This window comes from Pezoporus occidentalis, unplaced genomic scaffold, assembly GCF_034315485.1.
Source record: "Pezoporus occidentalis ecotype Australia unplaced genomic scaffold, CSIRO_AGI_Poc_V1 ctg38, whole genome shotgun sequence".
In the NCBI taxonomy this organism is placed as follows: Eukaryota; Metazoa; Chordata; class Aves; order Psittaciformes; family Psittacidae; genus Pezoporus; species Pezoporus occidentalis.
In genome coordinates this window covers 3233848-3260965 of record NW_026915702.1, presented here as the reverse complement: position 1 = coordinate 3260965, position 27118 = coordinate 3233848, and the positions used below count along the sequence as shown (strand labels likewise).

At 40.9% G+C, this 27118-nt stretch overlaps 1 protein-coding gene across 4 annotated transcripts in view; it reads right to left on the bottom strand.

Annotated features, from left to right (window-relative positions):
* PCLO (piccolo presynaptic cytomatrix protein) overlaps positions 1–20889 on the bottom strand; it is a 358200-nt gene extending 337311 nt beyond the window's left edge. For all 4 annotated transcript variants that reach the window (XM_062631954.1, XM_062631955.1, XM_062631956.1 and 1 more), the window contains exons 1-2: positions 20493–20889; positions 12138–13368 (exon numbers count right to left, since the gene is read on the bottom strand). In XM_062631954.1, coding sequence (XP_062487938.1) covers positions 12138–13368; positions 20493–20734 — 1473 coding nt within the window. In that variant the 5' untranslated portion in view covers positions 20735–20889. The remainder of the gene's footprint in view (positions 1–12137; positions 13369–20492) is intronic.
* Between the last annotated feature and the right edge of the window lie 6229 nt (positions 20890–27118).

Below are 27118 nucleotides of genomic sequence, written 5' to 3'. Positions count from 1 at the left end.
ATTCTCCAATCTACTTGCAGCCCATATAGCAAATGATAAAAAAATGAAATCAACTGAAACAAAACTTGAAGATGTGTTTAAACTCTGAATTATGAAAGGAATTAAGTTCACAAGTGAACACAGGACCTGAGCAAAGTTTAGATTTTGAATTAAGGCCTGTTTTGTTTGATTGCCAATCTGTACCCCTATAAGCCTTCTGTACAAGGGACAATTACTTACAATAAGTACATCTTAATTATAGAATCATAGACTTATAGAATAGTTAGGGTAGGAAAGGACCTTAAGATCATCTAGTTCCACCCCCCCTGCCATGGGCAGGGACACCTCACACTAAACCATGTCACCCAGGGCTTCGTCCAACCTGGCCTTGAAAACACCTGGCTATAGATATTAGTAATCTAATTTAATTAGATACATATTAACACCATTTCTGGGTGAATTCTTAAGGGTTTTCTAGAAGTTTTAAATTTAATCAAAAAACAGACTTAAGCCACATACTCTGAACACCCAACTCAGCTGCCTGGCTTTGGCAAAGTAACTAAGATTTCTTATATTAGGGAGGCAGGCTCCCTGCTAGGGTGGAGAAAGATCCTGTGAAGAGCTTCTTAATAGGCCTAAGTGAGGAATGTCTTTTCCCACTAGCAACAGAGCTTTAACAGAGCTTTGGACGATGCACTTTTCACTGTGATTCACTGCTCCTGCTTCTTTTCCACTTGCTTCTTTTTCTTTTTTTTTAAATCAAAGTCCTGTACTCTAAAGTTAGATAACCAGATGAAACCATCACAGTTAGATGTGTATACCTGCTATTACTCAGCTTCCAGAAAATCTTACTTTAAGTTATTATGACACTCTTAATGCTCAAAAAAAAGTAGCTCTAGGATTGGGTGGGACTATGAAGTAAGTAGTCTGAATAATTCTTATGTTTAAGATGTCCAGATTCTGATTGCATTTATGAACATTTAGGCTTGTCTTCCACATGCAGCTGCTACAGTCTGACTCTACTACCTACCTGTATGCCAAAGAAAAGTTGATTCTCTACTACAGTGTTCAACATAATCTTGTGCAGAAGACAAAACTTTAACTCTCAACTGTTACTTTTTCCTTACCTTAAAAAGAATTAACTTACATATAAACATATACACATATTCAGTATTAAACTGGAGCCTTTAAAACTAAAAATGAATTTGCTCCTCCTCCAGCTGAAATTCAAAATGGAAAATGAAGTTTTACTTCACTGTATTATTTTTTAAATCTTTCTGGTATAGACATAAAACTCTTCCCGTGCATGTTAGTGGGAGGAATAAGTGCTAAAACCCTCAAGTCTTTATAGCTTACATACATCACCTTCAAATAAATACAATTCTGCATAAACTGTAGCTCTGTGATTGAAACTTTAGGAGTTCAGAATGAAGTGCACTACATGACGCAGTTCTGTATCAAAGACCGGCTTGTTTGTTCTACTACAATTGCAGAGATTTTCCATTAAATTTAACAGGAGCAAGCTTCTGTTAAATACAGATGATCTTACACATTATTACAGATGAAGTAAAACATACTGCTGTTATAGATACCTAAAATACCAATGTTTGCCTATTCTTAAAAGTCTTTCATGATAGCAGTTCTATGACTTTCTACTTTCTTTCTCCAGATTTCTCATATCTCTACCTAGAATAAAAAGGCAAAATTTTCCAGGGCAACGTGAGCTTTTGCAGTTCCCATCTACTTGTAAAGGAGATTCTTCTTTGATGTTGAAGATCCCAAGCTGACTATTTTTACACTGGTAGATAGGGGTGGGAGCTGGGTCTTATTTCTAGAAGAAATCCATATGTGATTTTCTTCATTCTGAGACCCATGCTGTTAAGTGCCATGACTAGGACTGTGAATTTGACAGATTTCATGAAACATCTTTGTTCAGATTTCAACTACTGAAGAGAGAAAGTGCTATCTTGCTTCCTAACTCACTGATGTAGAAACTGTATGCCCTCATAACAACAAACAAGTATCAGAATATATTTTACATGTTCATCAACCACAACATCTTTAAAAAGCTTCATAAAGACGCTGCAAGTTGGGAGCACCAAATGAATTTCTTCACACTGTTTTAGTAAGAACATCCATGGAGAAAATTATTGAAGAAAATGATAGCACCATGTCCCATAAGTCACCTTGTTTTACGCATTTATATCTGACAGCTGACTCCAAAACCAAACAAAAGCTACGCTTCAGTTCTTTTATCTCAAACAAAGCCAACACAATTGAGGGAAATCTGAAGCCTATTCCTTTCCCAAGAAAGCAAACAAACCCACAAAAAGCAATAGGAAAACTATCAGCGAGTGAGTGCATTGACTGGCATGCTCAATTTCTATTCCTGCAGAGGATGTAGGGGAGGAAGAGAATCCAGCTTGATTCTGTGACTCCAGATGTACATGAGAAAGAAATTTTGACTTGCAGATTGAACATATTTCATATAAAAATTACTGGCACACAATATGAAAGTAGCTCTTAGAAGCCATTTTAACAGTTCTTTTGCAGAACAGAGCTGCATTCTAAGGCAGAGTCCCATTCTCTTTGAGACCAGTGATTTGGTGCTATAAAAAGGAACTTTAAGATATGCATAAAATATTCACATCCCTTTACATTACCACAGAAATGTAAAGAGTTATAGAGCCTTTACATTGCCATAGATTTGTAAATGGATTTAACTGACATTGCTCAGAGCTGCCCCAAAGTTTTATTGGCAAAATTGGTCTCTAGTCTGAAAACACATCAGCTTATTTAGCTCCTGACAATTTCAGAGAGGAGTGAGGAATCCAGAATTGGCTTTTAGCAGACACTCCTGCCAAGATAATGAGAGAAACTTGAAAAATGAAGCACTTGAGCTCATGATTTTATGCAGCTGTAGGGTGGCAGAGACAAGTGTGAGGGCATAGGATGCAAAAGTCCAGAAATTAGATCAGAAAATCCAGTTATGAACAAAAAAGAACAACTATGATGGGACAAACTCAATTAGTATGTCGACATACAACTGAAAAGGTCTTCTAAACAAGCCTGGGCAATAGTGAGACAAAGTTTTCCTTCTACACCATCCTTCCCTGAGTAAGATCTCAACTATTCAAAGTAATTACACTGAAGCAAATGTTTAACTATTGTACATAGTATGCAACTGACGTTCATTAGAGACAAACAGATCATCATTACAAAATAAATGTTTACCTTCCTTTCAACTGTCAAATGTAAAAGGCAACTGGGGAGTTCATCAGGGAACACTGACACAAAATGCTCATGAAAATGTTGTAGATTCTAGCCAGCAGCATGGTCCCCAGGTATCCATACCACAAACCATTAGCAATGGTTACAAGCACTGTAGCTTGGTGGTAAACCAATGTTTGAGCAAACTTTTTAAATAGCCATTTCAAAAGACTGCTTTTAAATGTTACTTTGCTATTTTAAAACTACTAAAGAACATTACTGGATGAATTATGTTATGCAGTTACCACTATCTTAAAACATGCTCCAATGTTCTGTTTAAATTACTAACATAAAAAGCTATAATTTGCATATGAACTATGAGTGTTTGGGGAACTGTTATTTTATAGTTCATATGATTATAAATCATAAAGCAAAATATAAACATAATGTTTTGAATATTTTTTATCTTGAACACTACTATTTCAGAATATCTAAAAGTTAGTTTTTTACAACCAAATATGTGTTTAAGCTGCCTCATGCACAGGACAAGGAAAAAGATTTAAACACAGCTCAGTACACTGCATCATGCATCACTGCAACAAATGCCAACTGTTTTCATTAACTGCATCAGGATTTAGTATACTACAATCACACAAATGATTAACAAAAAACATCACTGCAAATCAAGAGAGCAGCAAAGAAAAGGTTAACAAAGCTCCTCTGTGCTGCATAGAGCGCATCTGAGTTACTATCACTAGGATTTGAACATGGATTATGCTGTCTGGTCAGAGAAGGGCTGGGCCATGTTTCCTGCCCAGTGATTACCCAGCAAACAGCATCTCCACATCACATGGCCCAACATAGTAGTAAATTACAGTTGCTGAGCAACAGCAATAGTGGCGCAGATGGCTCACTGCAGTTGACATCTTTAGCTATGCAGATTAATTTATTATTTACTTGTGTTAAAAACTGGACAGAACAGTTTCCTGGGTTAATGAGAAAACACTCCAACATATTGTAGAATATTGCCTAATTAAAATATTGAGAAACCATTTCCCATACATAGGGGTTTGCTGTTTTGTACTATCTGCCCCTTTCATGAAAACAGAAAGAAAAATCCACAGGGCATCAGTATTATTAATACATCTAATCCTAAGAGTAAAGCAGAAATGAAGGCACACAGCCTTCTGAGAAAGAAACAGTGTGGGCATGTGGTTAAGAATATTCCACAGACAATATTCTGTACTGCCATAGCCCTTCTATTTGAGAATCTTGGCAATTTTCCCAATGCCCATGTGAGAAATGGGCATTTCCACATGGAAATCTAGGAACTTTGTTAACTTCACTGTATCAAAAAAATTGTGAAGAATCCCCATTTCCATATAAATTGCAGTGTTGGTAACACTGGAACACCTCAAGTACTGTGTGGACCAAAACAAATATTTCACACAGAAATATTTCAAACTTTGATTATTTTTAAAGGACAGCTAAACAAGGCCAGTTTGAATCTGTTCTCTGATCTGTCTGAACCCAGACTGAGCTCCGTCTTCTTTTATAGAACATCTCTAGCTTCCCTGCGGCACAGTTACGAGTGATTTCTATGTTAATACTTTGAGAAAGTTAAAAAAAAAAAAAAGTGCTTTGTGTTTTGTTGGCTTTCTTTAAACTCATTTCTTTACAACTTATGATCATAACGGCTGATCATCAAATTTAAGTCCTTATCTTTTTTCTACTTTGTTTTGCTTTACTTATATATTTAACCCTGAATATCTTCCCAATCTAGGTTTACACAGGGCATACAGTTTCAAAGCTGCTTTTCCTGGTATTAAAAGGCTTAGATTTTGTGGCATGTCTGTATCCACAGTGATGGTAATGTTATTTTGGTTTATGTGTCATTTCCAGTTCATGCTGGTTCTTACGCACTACTACAGCACAGCAGAGTCTAGACTGTAAACCACAGGGGATATTTCAATTTGATCAATAGCCTCCTTTACTGTGACGTAATCAACAATGATTTAACAGAGTCATTTCTATTATTTTTACTGTAAATATAACAAAACTTGTGGAATCAACACAAGAATTATAGTCATCTTAATTATATGAATTGTATTTTAAATTATATATTCCTTTCCCTACACAAGCTAATAATAATAACTGAAGAAAAGTAATTCTTTTCTGAGTGCTTAAATTCTCTTTAGTTACTAGGTGTGGCATGGCAGGAAGGGCACTGGGGTCCTGCCAACTTGACCAGGGAGCAATGGGATCCACCAGGAAGAAAGCCATGGCCTCAGGCTCTGCACCCACCACAACATACTCAGCTGCCCTGTTCTCTCTCCACCTGGCTGAACACAGAGACTTAAGGGGCAGGGGGCAATGGTGACAGGTCCCTGCCTGGTACAGCAGGCACATCTCTGTGACTGACCCAACTTCCCAAGTGCCTGTGCACAATAGGTTTGAGACTTTGCAAATGGAAGTGAACAATGACGAGGATGATGGTTCATCTGCCATGGAGATGTCGCTGAGGTTAAGTCAGCCTACACCCTGCATTAAGACTGCTTCCATAAAGAAAGAAAAAAGACCGGTCCTTGTCCCTTCTGAAGGGAAAAGAAGGCCCAATATGGAGAAAAGACACACTTCTTGGGGAAGTCTGCTGTATCCCTGGAGCATGGGTTAAAGATGAGAACAGAAAGATTCCTACCCTGGTATAGCCCTCAGATTATTATCAGTTTTTCAGGTAGGAAGCAAAGAAGTTGCAACAAGAAGTCTGAGGGCAATCGAGAAAGGCTTCAGGGCCTTGAGATGACTGGGTAAGGGAGCACAAGCAGCATTCTCCACTACCCTTCAAGTTACAGGGAACAATGAGGGATGAAACAGGAAGATCCAACAGATCAATACCTGGCTCCAAACCCGGTGTCACCAGTAGAATTTTGGGGGTTTCAATCATAGGTCAGTTTATACAACACCAGGGATGCTAGCAACAGACAGGTACACCTGTCTCAAAGGGGAAAAAGGATCTTTGTGGAGGAGTTACCAGGGCTGACTGAAAGAACTTTAAACTAGTTTTGAAGGGGAAAGAGATAAAATTAGGCACACCAGAGATAAGCTCAGGGGTAGCATGCCAATGTTTGAGAGTGTGCTAGCAAGGTTCTTCAGTCTGTCATCTCAGTGGAGGTAGGGGATGGAGATCCATGAGGCAGCAAAGATGCAGCAGGAAAATTATGATTTAGCGTGGAAACATAGACGGATGTCTCTCACAACCCTAGTGCTGCAATGGATCATGATAAACTCTGCAGAAGGGACAGGCAAGGAAGGAGAGGCAGTGGGGTAGTCCTGTATGTTTGGGAACAGAGAAGACCTTGTGTGCAACGTGATGGTTGGGGCTGTCTTGGGCATAACAATCATGAAATGATAGAGATTTTGATTCATGCAGAACTAAGAAAGGGGGGCAGCAGAACTGCTATCTTGGACTTCCAGAGGGCAGACTTTGGCCTCTTTAGAAGCCTGGTTGACAGCGTCCCTTAGGAGTCAGTCCTGAAGGGCAAAGGAGCCCAGGAAGGCTGGACACTCTTCAAGAAAGAAATCTTAAAGGTGCAGGAGCAGCCCACCCCCATGTGCTGGAAGACAAGCTGGCACAGCTGAATAGAGAGCTTTTATCAGAACTCAGGGGAAAAACGAGAGTTTATGACCTTTGGAAGAAGGGGCAGGCAACTCAGGAAGAATACAAAGATGTCATGAGGTTATGCAGGGAGAAAATAAGAAGAGCCCAGCTAGAACTTAAACTGGCCACTGCCTTAAAGGACAATAAAAAAATGTTCCTATGAATGCATTAGCATCAAAAGGAGGGCTAAGAAAAATCTCCATCTTTTATTTAATGTGCAGGGAAACACAGTGACAGATGATGAGGAAAAAAAATCCAAAAAAAAAAAATCAAGTATTTTCAGATTGGGTTTAGGATTAAATCAACTTTGATGCAGACATGTTGCTTCAGAAACAGTCAGAACCAATCAAATATTCTTTAGAACTCACTCTGCTTTCATCCAAAAGAGCTTCTGGCAAGGAAACAAATCCTGCATCAATATACATAGCTTCACACTATCTGAATGTGCAACTTTTAGCAAGTATTTCAGTAAAAAAATATACCTGGCTCCAAGACTGATTTTAAATGGTCTCTCAAAAGCTTAATGAAACTGTAGATAACATATGAATTAACACTGATAAAATGCATGAAAAATAAGCCCTCCTAAAAATTACCTAGAAGACAGGCATCCACATATGCACACATATCATCAAGGGTGGCCTCATGGAACTGAGTCACATACTGCCAAGTTTCTAATATTAACAGCTTTAACACTCGATCATCAACTTTAGAAATTCTCATCATAAAGAATGTAATGATGAAGTATTATACTTTAAACCCTTATCTCTGTGTTGTGCATATTTTCCAATAACTAGTTCAGAGGGGATGAAAATTTCCTCCAGCTATCAAGCATACACACCAATCATTCAGATTTAACTATAGCAGCTCATGTTTTTTGCTTAGCTTTACCAAAAACTGTATGAAAGTGTTTATCAAAATGCATAGTCCCTCAGATGTCTTTGCTCATTTTCAGAAAGTCTACTCCTACTCAAATGTTGTAGGGCTGAATCTTTTTTGGGGAAGTGCTGGTTTCTGTTGCTAATAGCTCATGGGAGTGGTTTTGGCAACATTTTGAAGAAGTGAGAAAAATAAATCACCAGGTAATAAAATAAATACACACCTGCTACACGGTTCTGACATATATGAAAGGAAAAGGGAACAAAGTACCAATCATCAAACCTGTTTATATAATTTTTCCATTACTTTATGCAACTGTTGCTAAGCAGTCATGTGCATGGTGATGAGTGGAGTGTGAATACCTAGACAGATTAGAGAGACATATGTTACCAAACACAATGTATGGTGTACTTTCTCTCTAGACTGCTGCGCAAAACCAAGATACCAACTATCCCTTTTCCCCAAGGGGACTGCAGTGTCAGATCATTCACAGAAATAGTTCAGGGGTCTGACCTTGCAGCAATACAGGTATCACTTTCTGCTCTTAGTTACACAGCTCTCTCACTAGAGTTAAAACAGGCAGAGTGCATGTACTACTGCATTTTAAATAAAGATTTAAATTAAAAGAATGACTAAAAATTTTCAAAATCATCAATTTTATAATGGTTTTACAATTCATGCAATCTACTTCTTGAGCCAGTTTGTAAACCCTGTTGTATTATTTCCAGAATCAGCTAGAAATATAAAATACATAAATTTAGAAATATCTACATTGGAAAAGAAATTCACTCTGTTAGCTATTAGGACTGAGCTATCCTGTAAGAAATTTGAAGAAGAGTATCTTAAGGTAGTTCAAGCAGCTGTACAGGGGAAAATGTTAGAGAACAAAAGGAGTACAAATTCGTTTCTAAATAAATGTCTTTCCCCACATCTAATTTCAAATAACTGCTTTCCAACTGGTAATGTGTTCTAACATAAGCAATAAAAACAGTGGCTGTAACAGGCATGGGAAAAGCACAACACAGAATCATGAAACTTGGCAAAAAGAACTGCAAAAAAAGTCAAAGGATAGCAATAAGAGGTGAAGATACAGTCAATAAGTGCATGGGTGAGAGATGAAGACTTTTAGTCAACAACACTTTTGGAGAACCTAAAATAAGAGAAGCCAAAAGAAAAACCTTGCACCATAATCAAGGAAACTGACAGCTGAGACACAATCTATGGTTTTCATGCCAGACGGGAAGAAATGTATAAACTATTGCAAAGGAGGAATCACAAACTTTTACTAACAATCTAAGCATTGAAAGAAAAGGGAAACTAGAAGGAAAGTTTGATAATAACTCAAGTGGGAACTTTTGTAGCTGAAATAAGCAAAATTTCTGCATGTGCCAGAGCAGATTCTATTACTTTGCTCCAACTGTTTAGTAATAAAGTCAGATGTGATTTTCATCACACTTCACTGCAGACTGGAGCAGGACACCCACAATGAAGTTTCAGCAAGACAGCTGATGGTGTAAAGCTGAGCAAATGAGAAAAGTCTGAGTGGGAGTCAGGAGATTGGAACTAATAGCTGAATAAATTAGCCGTCCAATACCTTCATTTACTGAAATGATTTCATTGTGAAATAAATGCATATCCTGTGTTTATTTCACTGTGTAATATGAAATTCAAATCTGCTTTTACATATGTATGCAATCAGTCTTAAATGCAGCTGTATTTATTGTCTTAAAGTCCTGAATTTCACACTTACAGAGTACCCCCTTCAAAAACTAGTATTTATTCACAGAATTGCCAAATACTTTGAGATCTTCTCACATAAACTCTCTCTCTCTCCCAAAATCCATTTCATGTGAACATACCAAAGTTGCTGATCATTTCTATGGCAAATATGAAGTTTTTAAGAGGATAAACTTGGAGCTCCAAGAGACTCCAGGAGTACACTATGGAAATAAACAACATTCACAAATGTTGGTCTAAAAACATTCTGTCAGAATTTGAAGGCAAAGTTTTCTTACAAAGTTCCACTTTGACTTTAAAATCAATGCACCACCATCTATACATAAATATATAAATATATTTCTTTTTTTACCCAAAATTGTCTACAACAACATGCTTTATGACCTTTTCTCATGCAAGCCCAGATAATATAGACTTTCAGCAATACTCTAAAATTTTTGCACACAGCTGTTCAAGTCCAAGCATTAATGCCAACTATTTCAATGCTTAATTTCCCTATACTCAAACAAGAGAGTATACCCCTACATAATGCAAGGTGCTACCAATGTTTACTATAATTAGTGTTTCAGGTTTAAAAAAAAAAAAAAAAAAAAAAAAAAATCACAATTTTAACAACAAATCAATAAATAATATGATTGCTGGGTGCACAAAGTGTGTTGTTTTTTTACCAGATACCCACTAATAAACATCTATACTCAAAAGAAACCTAACTGCTAGCAATGTTCTTAAATCATTATGGTACCAATGCCTGTCAGGTTTCCATCTTTGGAAATACTCAAAACTGTCTATGAGCAACCTGCTTTAGGTGACCCTGCTTTGAGCAGAAGGTTGGAGTACCAGATCTCCAGAGGACACTTCCAGCCTCAGTGATTCTTTGATTCAATTTTAAGCATAGTGATATTATTTGTCATGTTCACAATATAGTAGCAGTCCGCACTTCTTCCTATCAGCATCTCTGATCAGCTAAACAAATACCAAAACAAGACAAAAATAAGCTTCTCAAATACCCTTTCCGGCTATTTCATCACTAGTTAGTCCTCAGTGCCAAGTCTGCTGTGTTTGAATTTCTATAAATTGATAAAAGTGTTGGTACAGAAAACAAACTCAAACTACACTGCAAATTTAAAATTAATGTATCAGGATGTACGAGAAGCTGCTCAAACAACAAGAGATTAGATATTCATATGAAGCTTTATTCCCAAACACAGTAAGTAAAGTATATGTATAAGCACATAGAATCATAGAATAGTTAGGGTTGGAAAGGACCTTAAGATCATCTAGTTCCAACCCCCCTGCTGTGGGCAGGGACACCTCGCACTAAACCATGTCACCCAAGGCTCTGTCCAACCTGGCCTTTAACACTGCCACTGATGGAGCCTTCACAACTTCCCTGGCTGGCCAACCTGTTCCAGTAAAGAACTTCTTCCTTATATCCAATCCAAACTTCCCCTGTTTAAGTTTTAACCCATTACCCCTTGTCCTGTCACTACAGTCCCTAATGAATAGTCCCTCCACAGCATCCCTATAGCCCCACTTCAGAAACTGGAAGGGCTACTATGAGGTCTCCATGCAGGCTTCTCCAGGCTGAACGGCCCCAACTTCCTCAGCCTATCTTCAGATGGGAGGTGCTTCAATCCCCTGATCATCCTTGTGGCCCTCCTCTGGACTTGTTCCAACAGTTCCATGTCCTTTTTATGTTGAGGACACCAGAATTGCACACAATACTCCAAGTGAGGTCTCATGAGAGCAGAGTAGAGGGGCAGGATCACCTCCTTCGACCTGCTGGTCACGCTCTTTTTGATGCATCCCAGGATATGTCTGGCTTTCTGGGCTGCGAGCACACACTGAAGCCAGCTCATGTTCATTTTCTCGTCGACCAACACCCCCAAGTCCTTCTCCACAGGCTGCTCTGAATCTCTTCTCTGCCCAACCTGTAGCTGTGCCTGGGATTGCTCCAGCCCAGGTGTAGGACCTTGCACTTGTCATGGTTAAACTTCATAAGGCTGGCATCAGCCAACATAAATTAAACTATCACAAACATCACGTTAAATGAAGTTCATATGAAGTCTTCACACTTCCTATGCCATTTCTACGTTATATAATTACAGCAGGAACGGTGATCAAGGTTAGAGATAGTCCACAGAGATCTGTTTCACAGCATCCCACAAGAATGAAATAACCTGAGTATCACCAAGTCAAAACACACAACTCAGCCTTTCAGCTAATGAACACTGACATAGTTACAAAGCAAATACACCACAGCATCCTTTTCCAAAACACACACTGGGGCTATGAAAAGTCATCTTCTTATAGCAGCAAATTTTATTTACTTATAAACATATTAGTACATGACTACTGTGGTCAAATTAGAAACATAGCCAGTGAGTGCTTAAAATCAAGAAAAATGGCAAACAAGTCACATTGGGGTTTCTCCTTTTTTTATAAGAAATGAGAACACACTTCTAAACACTGTGCAGAGAACCATTATCTCCTTCATAATTTCACACTCTTTTCCTCATAAGCAGTTTTCCCAAATAGCATGATTTTTGTCCACTGAACTTGTTAAGGCCTTAAACAGCTGTGATGATAAAGACTGTAACACAACTGATGTTGCAGCTTAACAAAGGTAAAGCTAGTCTTTGCTCTGGTAGTGAACATCAGTTTAAAAATTACTCACCTCTGTTATATGAGGATTGGGATTGAATCCACACAGGCTGCAGACTACAGTATGACACTGTGTGCAAGTGTTGTAATTGGCCTTTTCTGGAGCATGCAGCAGCAGTTCCGTAGTTGTGCAAAGAGGACAGAAGGTTTTCTTTGGGGTGGACTCAGTAGGTTGGGTTGGACCAGCTTGTTTTTGCTGCAAGGGCTTTTCAGGCCCCGGTTGCTGGTTTGGTGGTTTTGTAGGTCCTGGTTGTTGTGCCAGGGGCTTTGCAGCCCCTGCAGGCTGAGAAGATGGTTTTGCTGGCCCTGTCTGTGGTGGCACTTGTTTTACAAGTCCTGTTTGCTGCGGAGGTGGCTTCCCAGGTCCAGGCTGGGATGGTTGTTTTGCAGGTCCTGCTTGCTGAGCAGATGGCTTTTCAGGTCCAGGTTGTTGAGAAGGCTGCTTTGGAGGCCCTGCTTGTTGTGAAGATGGCTTTACAGGACCCCCTTGTCGTGCCGGCTGCTGAGATGGTTGTTTTACAGGTCCTGGCTGCTGTGATGATGGTTTCGTGGGAGGTGGTGCTTGGGATGACAGTCTAACATTCTCTGTTTGCTGTGGTGAGAGTTTTGTTGTTGGGCCTGAAGGTTTTGCAGACGGTGGTTGTTGAACAGGCTTCGATGGTTCTGACTGTTGGGGCTGAGATTTTTGTGGTCCTCGTGGCTGGAGTGGTTGTTTCGCTGGTTCTGCTTTTGAGTCTGACAGGTGACCAGGGCCTGGTCTCTGAACTTGCTTTGGTTCCCCAGGCACTGGTTTGGAAGACTCAGTTTGCTGGGGAGTAGGTCTGGCAGGTCCTTGTTGTTGAACAGCTGGCTTTGCAGACTGTTGTTGAGCTGGATGTTTTGCAAGACCCCTCTGCTCCTCAGGTTTCCCTTGCTCTTTTGGTGTAACCTTTTGTTTCCTACTAGCTTCTTGGGCTGCATCTGAATCTGATATCAAATCAAAAGGATTGAATTTGTTCACAACTGAAGTGACTGCACTCAGTGGATTGGCTTCTGAAAGAAAACTGGGCATCATACTTGGCTTCTGATCTTCTTTAAAATCAGTCCTGGACTTTGACTCCCTTAGACTAATAGAAGAAGGGCTCCGTCCAGGTGCCCGTTGTTCTGTCTTCAGCGCATCTACTGTTCTGCTTTTACTTAAACTTGGTGGTCCTGGATCTGGAGGCTTACCTGGTTGCCTGGGTCTTGTATCAAGCTCAGGATGTCTGCAGACAGAAAATGTAATCGAATTAAAACAATGCACAGTACAAGAGTACCAGAAAAATGAGATAATATAAGATGTATCTGTGACCCTGGAAGTGCATTGGTAATGCTGTGAAGTCTCCTGGGTGTTTGCAAGAGCAACGCTTATAACATAAGGTGCATGTAAAAAGTATTTAAATTAAAATTATTGCTCTTTAAAGCCTTATACCAGTACTCAAACATAGGCTGATTCATTATTTAGAAAATAATCTAATACAACAACTAATTTTCTTTTCAGAAATACAAAGAACACAAAGCTACGACCGCTTGTTTCACCTAAATCCAAACGACTAACTCTCCACTCTACGCCTTGGGATACAAACATAGAGAAGACTGAAAGAAACAGAGGTGTCAGAAAATTAGCAGATCAAAGCACAGCCATACAAGAAAAACACTGCACAATACAAAATGTTTATGTACTTGTGTTTTGGCTACTTGTACAAAATTTGGATATATTTACAATTTAATATGCAGCAAATATTTAAACTCCTAAAACACAGGTACATTAAGGAGTAAATACTTCTTTTTAAACCCATTTCTTTTCAACCCGTCCACTCACAAGTAAGAATTTTCAGACAAACCAGATGTTGGTTCATAGAATTAGTATAGAAGATTTTTTCTTTTTAAATAGAACTACTAGAGAGCTTTCTGTCAGCATCATCCCAACAATTCACATTGCCCAGCAATAAAATCTCTCACTACATAGGGATTTTTCTAACTATTTTAACAACAAGATTTTGCTGTGTTTTCATATAGAAGAAAACAAAACTAAGAATTTAGGAACTAAATCAAGATCATGCCTCCAGATGTGGCATAACATCCTACTTGTTGCTGTATTTGGCTGCAGTGGAAGGAAATAATATTGTAATCAACAGTATTGCATTGTAGTAAAATATTCTATTCAGTGCTACCACTGTGCTTTTGCTGGAAGATATGATGTTCTCTTCAGTGCCACTATAGTGTTGCAAATATAAAATTGTCAGCTTTCACTTTGAGAGATCCAGTTAACTGATCTTGTTTTTCTAGACATGACAGTGCTTTTTGGACATTCATGAGCAAAATCATAGAATCATAGAATAGTTAGGGTTGGAAAGGACCTTAAGATCATCTAGTTCCAACCCCCCTGCTGTGGGCAGGGACACCTCGCACTAAACCATGTCACCCAAGGCTCTGTCCAACCTGGCCTTTAACACTGCCACTGATGGAGCCTTCACAACTTCCCTGGCTGGCCAACCTGTTGCAGTAAAGAACTTCTTCCTCATATCCAATCCAAACTTCCCCTGTTTAAGTTTTAACCCATTACCCCTTGTCCTATCACTACAGTCCCTAATGAAGAGTCCCTCCACAGCATCCCTATAGGCCTCCTTCAGATACTGGAAGGGCTGCTATGAGGTCACCATGCAGCCTTCTCTTCTCCAGGATGAACAGCCCCAACTTCCTCAGGCTATCTTCAGATGGGAGGTGCTTCAATCCCCTGATCACCCTCGTGGCCCTCCTCTGGACTTGTTCCAACAGTTCCATGTCCTTTTTATGTTGAGGACACCAGAACTGCACACAATACTCCAAGTGAGGTCTCACGAGAGCAGAGTAGAGGGGCAGGATCACCTCCTTCAACCTGCTGGTCACACTCCTTTTGATGCAGCCCAGGATACGGTTGGCTTTCTGGGCTGCAAGCGCACACTGCCAGCTCATGTTCATTTTCTCACCAACCAACACTCCCAAGTCCTTCTCCACAGGGCTGCTCTGAATCTCTTCTCTGCCCAACCTGTAGCTGTGCCTGGGATTGCTTCAACCCAGCTGTAGGACCTTGCACTTGGCATGGTTCAACTTCATGAGGTTGGCATCAGCCCACCTCACAAGCGTGTCAAGGTCCCTCTGGATGGCATTCCTTCCCTCTAGCATATCAACCGAACCACACAGCTTGGTGTCATCGGCAAACTTGCTGAGGGCGCACTCAATCCCACTGTCCATGTCACTGACAAAGATGTTGAACAAGACCAGTCCCAACACTGATCCCTGAGGGAAACCACTCGTTACCGGTCTCCAGCTGGATATTGAGCCATTGACCACAACTCTACGTGCGACCATCCAGCCAGTTCTTTATCCACTGAGTGGTCCACCTATCAAATTCATGTCTCTCCAATTTAGAGATCAGTCATTATATTTAACTATATTCCTTAACCAATATATAAATCAATAAAAAATTACACAATTGGCTGAGAATTTTCTCAGAAGTCTGCAGAATTATATATATTAATAGACACACTGAAAAATATTTTTACACTGTTAATGTTACTATGGGTTTACTATTATTTCTGATTAATTTTTACAGTTTTCATTCCATACCTAGCAGTGGCAATACAAAAGGGCAAGGCTAAGTGGCAGCCATTTCTGTGCTCATAATTCTCACAACATGGGATTTTCTCACAATCTTGTCTGAATTGTTTTCGGCAAATTAACAGTTTCCACATGAAATGCTTGTTAAGGAAAAACTATTTCCAGCTTTCCATAACTCCACTTATCCTTCCCCATTCTTGTAAAATTATTGGCTGTAGCACTGGCACTTTATTGTGCAACCCACTGTGAATAGGTGTGTTTCCATTGGCATCAGTGAACACTGATTAACTCATTATACATAACAAAGATAATACAGAAAAGCCCAATGATAATCTAATGCCTTCAAATATTTAGCATCTTTACTTGTTAAAAAGAACAATTTTACACTCTTGTTAGTGACTAGGTAGGTCTACCTGCAGTTCTGTTTCATGTTATTTAGATGAGCACTCCCAAGTTTATCTAAAGAGTTACAGCATGCCAAGTGAAATCATTTCAACCATTCTCTTAGTGGCAGTCTGGTATGCTTCCAGCATTCATGTTTGTAAATGTTCAAAATCTTAGAAGGCATCACTCAACAATGCTGAGTGACAAGGGAGAAAAAGAAAAGGATCAATGGTACTACTGAAACTCAGTTCAGGAAACTGGGTACCATGCCCAAACCTTAAAGTACGAAGGTACAAAAAAGCAAAAAAAGCAAACAAACAAACCACTCCAGAACTAAATCTAGTTTTAGAAACTGAACTTGGACATTAACACAAATAAATATGGATATAATGTCGATCCCCACTGGAATAGAGCTCTCCTCCAGCTTCCATTTTCATCAAAATGATGTGCTCCTTAAACTTCCACCTGATCAGATCTCAGGACTTGGAATGAGATTAAACCCCATGAATCTAGGAAATAAACCCAGATGATTCTGGAAGGCTGCTTGTGTATTGTCTTGCCTTTATATATGACAATGTTTCTAAGCAATGGATATAGAGCATGGTTAACTAGTGGAAGAAAAAGCCTTGAAATGACAAGCTTCTTGAAAAATATTACCTCTGTTAAAAGCCAGGACTTCCTCTATTTAGTTTTAGGTAGCTGGAAGTTGAAGCTTTCTTTTCCAGAACTATTTTGCACCCAGCTACAGACTAACACTGAACAATTTTAAGTAATCTGGAGAATCAGAAGTCCTCAATTAATTTTTTTTTTTTTTACAATAATTTTCTTATTTTTAGACCTTTTGAATCATTAAAAAAAAAAAAACAAACAAACCAAACAAAACCCAAAACAACATTGTCCTTAAGTCTTCAAACCCAACAAGCACAATCATTTAGTCCTCCCTCAGCTAATACTTTACTTCATGCTGCTATGTTCCTTGTCACTTAGGTCTTGAATCACAGTACTCATCTTTATTCATTTACATGAATATTAGAACCAAATCAAAGCTTACTTTGGAGTCAAGAGGAGATTTCACAAAAAGACTAGTGCTTGAATGCCATAGCTATATATACCTATTTAAAAAGGCATGTCTTTTTCCTGTTCATCAGGATAGTATTAAAGAGAAGTGCAATGAATACTATGTGACTCCAGGATAGTTAGAGCTTTTCTTATCTACAGAGAAGGTAGGTATAAACTTACACATACCCCTAGTGGGTTATTCTTTTTTTTATTATTTTAAGTCAATAGAGTGATACTATTAACAAAAATACATATTGCTTCTGGAAAAAACACCATAATCATACTTTAGAAGTGTGACACTCAGGACAACTTCTGAATATTTCCTCTCAAAATGTAGATTTTTTTTTTTTCTATTAATGTCTATTGTGACCAAGTTAACGAACTGAAAACAAACAAACACAACCAACCAGCTGCATTAGATGGTTCATATATACAGTTTGGTCATCTAATCCTTTCAGATGATGTGGATCAATTCCTCAGCAAGTGGACACTGACACAGTTAAAGAATCATTAAATGAAGCTACAACAACTAGAACTTGCTTACAAATTGACTGTGTATGTTTCAGCTAAACTTCCTAACCATGGGTTTTCTGAAAGCAAGCAATTGAAACAGGATAGAAAGATTTCCACAGATGCTAAACACCCCAAATGGTGACCAGGCCCTAGAGAGTAAAACGCTCAAAGAAAAAAAAAAAACAAAACTAAAATGCACATTTGATTTAGGCAATACGCTTTAGGTGCTCTAGATCTAAATGCTTATCTTAAAATGCATAATAAATATTAAATGCATCTACTTAGCTATTGCATTTTTTAAGACTTAAAAGCTCAAAGCCTATAGAAGTCCTAGAAACTACAGCATGCATTTCATGGTGGTAAGCATGCAAGTATGTTTCCTGGTACGTGCATTACTTACTATCAAAAACTCTGTAGTTGCAAAAACTGTTACATCAGGATACCACCAGTTGTAAGGAATTTGTCCATTTTATGACTTGGGTTACTTAGTTGGGCAATGAAAGAGCATTGAGAACAGGAGATAACTATTAGTTTCTCAGGTAAGACTGGATAATAGCTTATATTATAATGGACATCACAGTGGAAAAAATCCAGTTAAAAAAATACCTAACAGGCAGTGCAATCATAACACAATCATAACACAGGGCTATATAAATTGGAACCCAAATTCCTCTTTCAATCACTGTTTCTGTCATTTAACATTTGGACCAGCATAACCCAGTGCTGTGAGCAACAGTTGTAGAGCATCAGTTAAGAGATATTTTCCACATCTGATTTTTTTGGCCACAAAAAATGGGAAAAAAAAAAAAACAAAACCAAACAAACAAAAAAAAAAAAAAAAAAACCACAACCCTGAAGCTAAAGAATCTGAGCCTCAGCAAGCTAGTTCTTCATTTAAGTTAAAGCCTGGAAGAGGCTGATCCTTGGTTCTCAGAAGAGTCTTACTCAAAGGGATTGGATCAGGTTCTTAATTATTCTCATTCTTGGTAGATTTCAATAGCAGAGAGAGGCATGCAAGAAGAGCAAGTAAAGCCACAACAGAAGAGCAGAGACAAGTAGTAACCTCATTACAGCATGACAGGCACAGAGACGTTATGATGCTACAACCCCACAAAAGAAACTAGTTACCTGGTTATTGCACTGAATGCTAAAATGTCAACTTTGGCTAAAAGTTAAAAGGCTGTAATCGACAAATATAGACTGCCTTTACTTTAAATGGAGAGCGTCAAGTATGGCACACTAACAAGATCAAAGTAGTTTCTGATAGCCTAAATATGTTTGTAGGAAAGCAGACCTTTATAAATGCAGAAAGATTCACATTGTAATGAGTTTAGCCTATTCTACCATCTTCCCAGGACATCTATCTATCTCACTTTTTTTCTGGAATATTAGCATGAAACAATAAACTTTCAAAGTCTTTGGGTCTTTGCCCACTGACTGTCATACAAAAGGGAATTTTGAGCTTAGTTTCACAGAACTAAGCAGTCAGATTTATTTTTTCTTTTCATTAACATCTATAGAAGCTGGGTAGAGCCCTCCACTGAATGGAAAATTATACATACAATATTAATACCTGTTTAATAATTATGCAAGACATAAAATAGGAAGACTTGAATCCCATTTTTAAAAAACGGAGACCAGCATCTCAGGTATAATCCTAATGGCTTCAGTAGTTTGCCCAGTGATGAATTTGGTTCCACCCTCCTTGCTTCTCTTCTAGAACTCACTTACAAAAACCCGGTATTATATAAAGTCAGTATGCATTCATCTTGGGTGAGGTCCATACACAAGAACAGTGTTGAACGGTCGGCCAAGTAGGCTCCTTTCGACATCCTCGTTCTAGACAAGCAACTCGCGCAGCTCCGGAGATGGAAGCAGGGAATGGCCGGGGATCGACCGCTCCAACACCATGGACAGTGGCAGAGCAGCCGGTTCAGCACCGAGGACAGGGGGGCCGAGGGCGGGCGGTAGCACCGCGGAAACCCGGCCCAGGGCCGGGCCAAGGAATGGGCTTGTTGCACCCCGGGCAGCATATCCGCCAAGGGGCAGGTAAAGAAAGGGGAAGGGAACAACCCTAGCCATCGCGATGCACAACGAACTAAGGCCATCACTATCCAGAATACTTAATCTAGTAGGAATCAAGTTACTATTTCGCCTCTTTCCCCTTTCAACAAAAAAGGTAAAAAAAAGAAAAAAATCAAGAAGAAAAATACTGTGGGGAAAAAAGACTGAAACAGAGCTACTCAATCAATGCCTATTTAATGAAGCCAAATGACAGTTGTAGAGGTTAAGAACTGGCAGAGTAATGGCTAGCAAATACATTATGCTCAAAAGCTGTCAAAGACTCAGCAAGATCTCTCCAGCAAGAGAAGCTTACAGAACCCATCAGCCCCAGGGAGAGCTTCCCTGGCTACTACCTGAGCTGCGGGGCACTTCACAGGCACACACACACAGAGAAAACCGAAATGATGTCTGCAATTCTCTCCCCTCCCTAGACACAGAAGCTACCCGTGTTCCGGATCGGTGCGAAGGGAGGGAAGGGGAAAGGGTGCAGCCCGTTGGAACCGAGGGCCGCCGGTATTATTAGAAACCACCGGAGTGGGAAAAGCTGGAAAGAGCGGGCTCCGTCCCAGTGTCCGCACTCGCACAGCCGCCCCCTTCCCTCCCGCAGCCAGCGGAACGCCATGCCCGCTCCCGGTGCGGCGGACCCGGATCGTACCGCGCCTCGCCCCACCGCGAAAGAACGGAGAATAAGGGAGGGAAGAATGGGAGAAGGGAGAATTTCCGTGCGTGCCTTTGCATGGGAGGCGGCTCCGCGGCGGCGAGGTTCCCTCTGGGCAGCCCCTGCGCCCTTGACATGACAGCGGCGATCTGCCTCCTTTCCTCCTCGCTCAGCTGGCTCAGGTCCGCCTCCACCCCGGCCGGGACGAGGCTCTCCAAGAGGGCCGTAGGGCCGCCGCCATCCCCGGCTGCCGCCGCCCCTTCGGGGAAGGAGCCCAGCCCTTCGCCTCCTTCCAGGCTCGCCTCGTTGCCCATGGCCGCCGCAGCTCCCCGCTCGCTGCCTCTCTCTTCGGGTGCAGCCCAGGCGGGGAGCGCCGCTCTCGGCGCTCAGCCCCGCTCCCCGGCGGGCGCTCAGGGCTCCGTGGCCACCGCCACCACCACGGCGCCGCACGACGGCAGCGGCGGGGCCAGGGCCGGGGCCGGGGCCGGTTTCTCTACCTGCTGCCAGGGACGAGCGGCGCCGCCAACCGCCCGCCGCGCCGCGCTCCGCCACCCCGTGCAGCGCATGCTCGGGACTGGCGGGGAGGGGGGGCTCCCCCGCGACCCCCCGCCCTGACAATTAAAGGCGCAGCGCACAGCCCGCGCCCGCGGACGGGCGGTGGTCGCGGTGGGCTCACAGCCGGCAGCACGTAGTAAGCAAGGCACATCTGGAGGATACCCATCCAAGCAACCCTGTGGGAGCAGAGCCAGAGAGGTCAGGGTGCTCAGGGCTGGGTGCAGCCGAGCTGGGACTGTTTCTGTGGCTGAAGATTTCACACTCTGTGGCCCTGTCTCAGTATTTGACCATCCTCATAGAATCACAGAATTGTTAGGGTTGGAAATGACCTTAAGATCATTTAGTTCCAACCTGCTTGCCATGCTCAGGGGCACTTCACACTAGACCATGTTGCCCAAGGCTCTGGCCAGCGTGGCCTTGAACACTGCCAGGGATGGAGCATTTACTACTTCTTTGGACAACCTGTGCCAGTGCCTCACCACCCTCACAGTAAAGAACTTCCTCCTTACATCTAACCTGAACTTCACCTGTTTTAAGTTAAAACCCACTACCTCCTGTCCTTTTGCTCCAGTCCCTGAAGAGCCCCTCTCCAGCATCCTTGTAGGCCCCCTTCAAATACTGGAAAGCCGCTATGAGGACTCCATGCCACCTTCTCGTCTCTTCTCATGATGATTGGCTCCAGTGTGTCAGTGCTGTTCTAGGACTGGTGAGCCCCAGGCTGGATGCAACAATCCTAAAACAGCCTGGCAACAAATTAATACATTGAGAGGAATCACCTTTAACCCACTGGCTGCAGCTGAGATAGTACAGCCCAGTTTGCCATTCACATTCCTCATCACAAAGGGCATGCTGCTTAAACACATTCACCTTCCCCTCCAACAGGACTTTTTCTGCAACGCTGCCATTGGGCCAGCCTGTCCTGGTGTATGGAGTTATTCCTTTCCAGACAGAGGCCTCTGCACTTGCCTTTGTTCAAACTCCTAAGGTCCCTGCAAGCAGCAGGCCTGCCTTTCAGTGTATCTACCATTCTCTGAGCTGTCGTGATTACAGGCCTGCTGAAGGTGTACTCAATGCCCTTGCCCACATCATTAACAGAGACATAGAACATCATTAGAAAGGTACAACTAGCAACATACCACCAGTCAGACTTGAAGTAACAAACCACAAGCCATTTAAGCCTGATAGTTCAGTCTATTTTTTACCACTGCACAGGTCTCACTAATTTGACTATATTATAGTTGATCGCACTGAAAGCCTGGTGGAGCATAATTCGCCTGGGGCAAACACATGCCATCTGTTTCCAATAACCTTCCTGTCCTTCATCTACTTGGACATGGCTTCCAGGAGGATTTGCTCTGCAACCCTTCCAGGAAAGGTACTAGCCACAGTAGTCAAACTGCCTCTTATGGATCCCCCTTCTTTAAGACAAGTGTGGTACTTGCCTTTTTCTGTTCATTAGAACAGAAAGGTCATTTCCCAATGACCTTTTCAAGATGATAGAGTGACTTTGCAATAGCATCCACCAGCTCTGTCAGCACCCTTTAATCCACCCCATCTAGTGCCATAAGTTTCTGCGTGTCCAGCTGTGCTTAAGTGCTTTCTAAGTCTTACTCTACTACAGGTCATGCTTTGCTCCCACATACTCTGATGCTCAGCTCAGGGACCTGGGAGACTCGAGGACAAACCTTACCCGTAAAAGCCATGGAAAGACCCACCAAGTACCTCAGCCTGTGTATGCCCCTTTCCACCATTTTCCTGCCTCATTGATCGAGAGCCAAATTTTTCCCAAATCCTTCCCAGAGATCTTATTAAACTGCAGCTGTATTTTGAATATTCCAACGTGTTTGTTAAACAACTGCATCTTCACAACTATCAGTTGTTTTAGCTACAGGGATGTGACAGCACCTGGAGCTCTTGTCTCCCTCTGTCGCACCATTTTCCTACAGGCACAGCTGTATGCAGATCCACCCTCCAAATGACCTACATAAGGATGTTGTCCAAATATTTATAGTACACTCATACTGTAACAATCAGAGACCATTTTTCTCCAATATTGGTTCACAATAAAGGATGGAACTAGTAGCAGTTGGATGCTTCCTATTTGTCTCTCAAGTGACTTTAAGTTACACATCAAAAGAGCAGCTAAGCAGAGAATGTGATAAAGCACAAAGGAAAAATCCTCTAAATGGATTTGTGTGACATGAGTGTAAGTAGATACCTACTCACAGAGTGTTCTAGGTAAAGACATCAGAGAGACCTGTGGAAGAGGTGACACACAACACAGTCACACCTGGATGAAGGTGGATTCACTTGGTATGTGAAGGGAAGATACAAATTTCAGTTAAGGTCTTTTAAGGGAGGCAATTACACATCACTATTCATTTAGCACAAGTGAACATCATGTATGTAAGTGTGAATAGCTGTCAAAAGTGCTGCTGCATGGAAGCAGGCAACAGATGGAGGCACAAGATGAGAAATTACTTTCAGCAGGAAGTTCACTGTTGGCTTCACTGGAGCCAAGGATGTCACCTTAAAATTCTTATGATTTCAAATATCTTAGGGTTTTTTTTTTGGAAACTGGTTCTTTTCACAGTTCTGTGACGTTTACCTTTTCTTATGAAACAGCATGAAATCAATAGCTGTCTGCCCCAGAGGTCCCACTGCAGGCCTATTTCCCTACATCTCATCATTTCAACATCTTTCTCCCCCTATGCTTCACAGTGTTTCCAAAAGTGACACGAACTCTGTCACCCTGGTGTTAATGATGAAACTCACAAACTAATGGGGCAAAACATTCTGTGGAAGCAAGGAAAGAAGAGTTATCGAATGAATCAGCCTTTTCCTCAGAAACCATGATGCCTAACTTGCTAGAAACAGCTTGGTGATGTTAGGCAAAATACCCTTATTAAAAAAAGAATTTATTTTTTTCATCCCTAGCACTGAAAAATGTGATTAAAACCCTTCAGAGATAAAACAGTCCCTTAAAAAGTGTATGCAAATTAGAACTGTTAAAATTTAGAGGCAGATATATAGAGGCAAGTTGTCTTCCTCCTTTAGACACTAGGCAATATAAAAACGATAGTCATGAACAGAGGTAAATCCAGCTATCCTTTGAGGGCTTGCTTCCAGTTTTTGAAGGTTTTTCATTGTATTTGTTTGAATCCAAAATAGGTTAGTTCAATCCACAGATACATATATTTTACAACATGAAGTCCATGCATGGTATTATTACCCCTGCAAAACAAAGGAACAATATATATGAAGTAACTTCATTCACACTGAGGACTGCACTGTATCAGTAACACAGTACTTTCATCAGGGATGGACCAGCTTAGTATGCAAACTAGATGTGTCAGATCCCCAGAGGAGCCAGTCCAAGTTAAAGCTGAGTATGCAGAAGCAGCACAAGGACACTGGTTCATCTTTTGCCAGTGCTGAATCTGATCTGGGACAAGTTAATCTCAGTTAAGTGTGTATCTTCAGCACTAAAATGAGTGCTTGAAGTTAATTTACTGATTAACAACACTGAAGACATCCAATCTTCTCATCAGTAGGCTACTTAGTGTAGATGTACTCTTTACATTTTAAAGCGGAGAAAAAGCCATTTAGTGTATAGAATTTGGAGAAGTTCTGCTAAGATCATCAGGAGAAAGGAGTAAAAGGTAAGTAAGACCTTGGCATGAGCTGGCAAAACAGGCAGGGAAGGAAAACTCCTATATCTTAATAATATGCCTGCCATTATTCCCAGATAAAAGTGAAGGAGTAAGAAGGTGTGTTAATCATTAGTGATTAAGAGAGGCTGTGATGATCAGTACCACAAAGGAAGGTAAAGTTAAAAGAGGAGCTATAATTTGCATAAACATATTTATAACAATTTACACATTAATTATTTAATATCTAATTTTTAAATATACCTACCTAAAAATTACAGTGTCCCTATCACATTTACCTACCCCATCTCAGAGATGACAGACTGTGGATGGTACCTTGAGTTTAACAGACATGCCTAAGATACATCTAACAGTGCAGTCCATCTGCCGTAGAGAATGAGCAATACCTCTTAATGTCCAGACAGTTAAAACAAGACATTTAATAAATATATTTAAATACATAAAAATAAAGGAAAACACTGAATTTCATAGTTCAGTCAGTTGCACAACTATACTTGCTGTCCTCTCCTACTCACCATCTCAAAACACATTGAAGTTTTAAAGTATGAAATAAAAAACTATTAACCTGGTTTTTGGAAAGTTGTTATGCAACACCTAGGAAGTGATAATTTCAAATATGACATAAGTTTTGTCTATATGAGCATGTGAGCCAGAAACACCTGATGCTGTAAATAAGACATTTGTATGTGCACTCTCGGTAGTGCCGCCAGCACACTAATGTACTGGGCAGCTCACTGGTGCAGGTTATATAAAACACCTATTAAGAAGTGGAAGCAATGCATACACAGTCTGCTCTAAATGGATGTATGCTCTAAAACAAGAGCACAAGAGAGTGAGGCTTCTTCTCTCACATGTACTAATTTTGTACCAAAACTCTTATCTACATACCAACCAATCTTGGGCTAAAGACTGCACAACTGATGCTCTTCAAGATCATAATGAACCTCCAGTCTCAGACTTACTAGTCACCCAAACAACCAGTAAACGATGACACCAAGGTACTTTGCAAAGCACTGTGTATCGATCTTCTGTTCAAATACATATTATTCCTCTCTCTACACAGAATTTTCTATTCCACCACTGTACATGCTGGTCGAGAAGCCACCAAAATAGTGAGTTACCCCCATTCCAAAGATCCTACAAAAAATACCTACTTAAGGAAAAAACAACAAAAAAATAAAACAAAAAAATAATAAATAGACTAAATATAGCATAAAACCTCTCAGGTAAGAGAAAATACCCTGGGCAGAATTATTTGCAGTATCCAGACTTCACTTCATAGACAGTGTATAGACACCTGTCTACATTATCCTAGCAATCTCACAACTGGATTTGCTTGCTTAAACAAAACAAGGTCTGCCAGCTGCCTACAGCACAGCAATGCTGATATGTTCACAGTGTGGACTCCCACAGTATAGATTAGTCACAATGTTAAAAATCTGTTTATTTACAATCAGTGCTTCTAATAAACAGTGATTTGCATAGTAAACTGAAGAATGGGACAAAAAAGAAAAGCCTTTAATCTCAAAGCTTGTATCCTAAACCACCTGCAACAACATCAGTATGTAGTTTTGTCCTGTTGTTCTCCAGTTACTTTCTCTAATTTGAGTTTAGCCACCTGCAGCAGTTGAGCACAACTTATAGTGGTACAGACATCATGACAAAGAGCTCAATTCTTATTTGCTTGTATGGTGAGCCAGTCATAGCTGGGGTGATTACAATTCAAGAGCAAAAGTAGTCAATTGGGAGGAACCAGGAGAAAGGTCTGAACCATCACTAGCATCAAATTATGATAGATCACATTAGAATAAAGTAACTGTTCAATTTATTCAATTGGGTTTGCACCAGTAACCATAACAGTGAGATTCTCAGCATCTTTCTCTTAGGATTGTTATTGATAATGTCCTGGGTTCAGCAGTAGCAGTCATGTTTTTCCTTTGTGTTAGCTGGTGCAGTGCTGTGTTTTGACTTCCAGCCTGGGAACAGTGCTGGTGAAGCCGATGTTTTCAGTTGTTGCTAAGTGATGTTTACCCTGACCAAGGACTTTGTGAGGCTCATGCTCTGCCAGGGAGGAGGGGAAGCTGTGAGGAAGCAGAGATGGGGTGCCTGACCCGGGCTAGCCAGGGAGGTATTCCATACCACAGCACGTCATGGCCAGGGTGGGGGTAACTGGGAGTTACCCGGAAGGACACGGGCTTCCGGGTGGGACTCGTTTCTTGGCCGGTGGTATCGTATTCTCTTCCCTTGTTATTTTCTCTTATCATTGTTGTAGTTGATAGTAGCGGTGGTGATTTGTGTTGTACATTGGTTGCTGGACTGTTCTTGTCTCAGCCCGTAGGAGTTGCACTCTTTCGATCCTCCTCCCCGTTCCTCCAGGAGCGGGGAAGGGGAGAGCCCCGGGGTGTGGGGGGGCGGCCCTCGATTGTTGTCAGCTCGGCACCACTCACTGGGAGTGAGTGAACAAGTTACCTG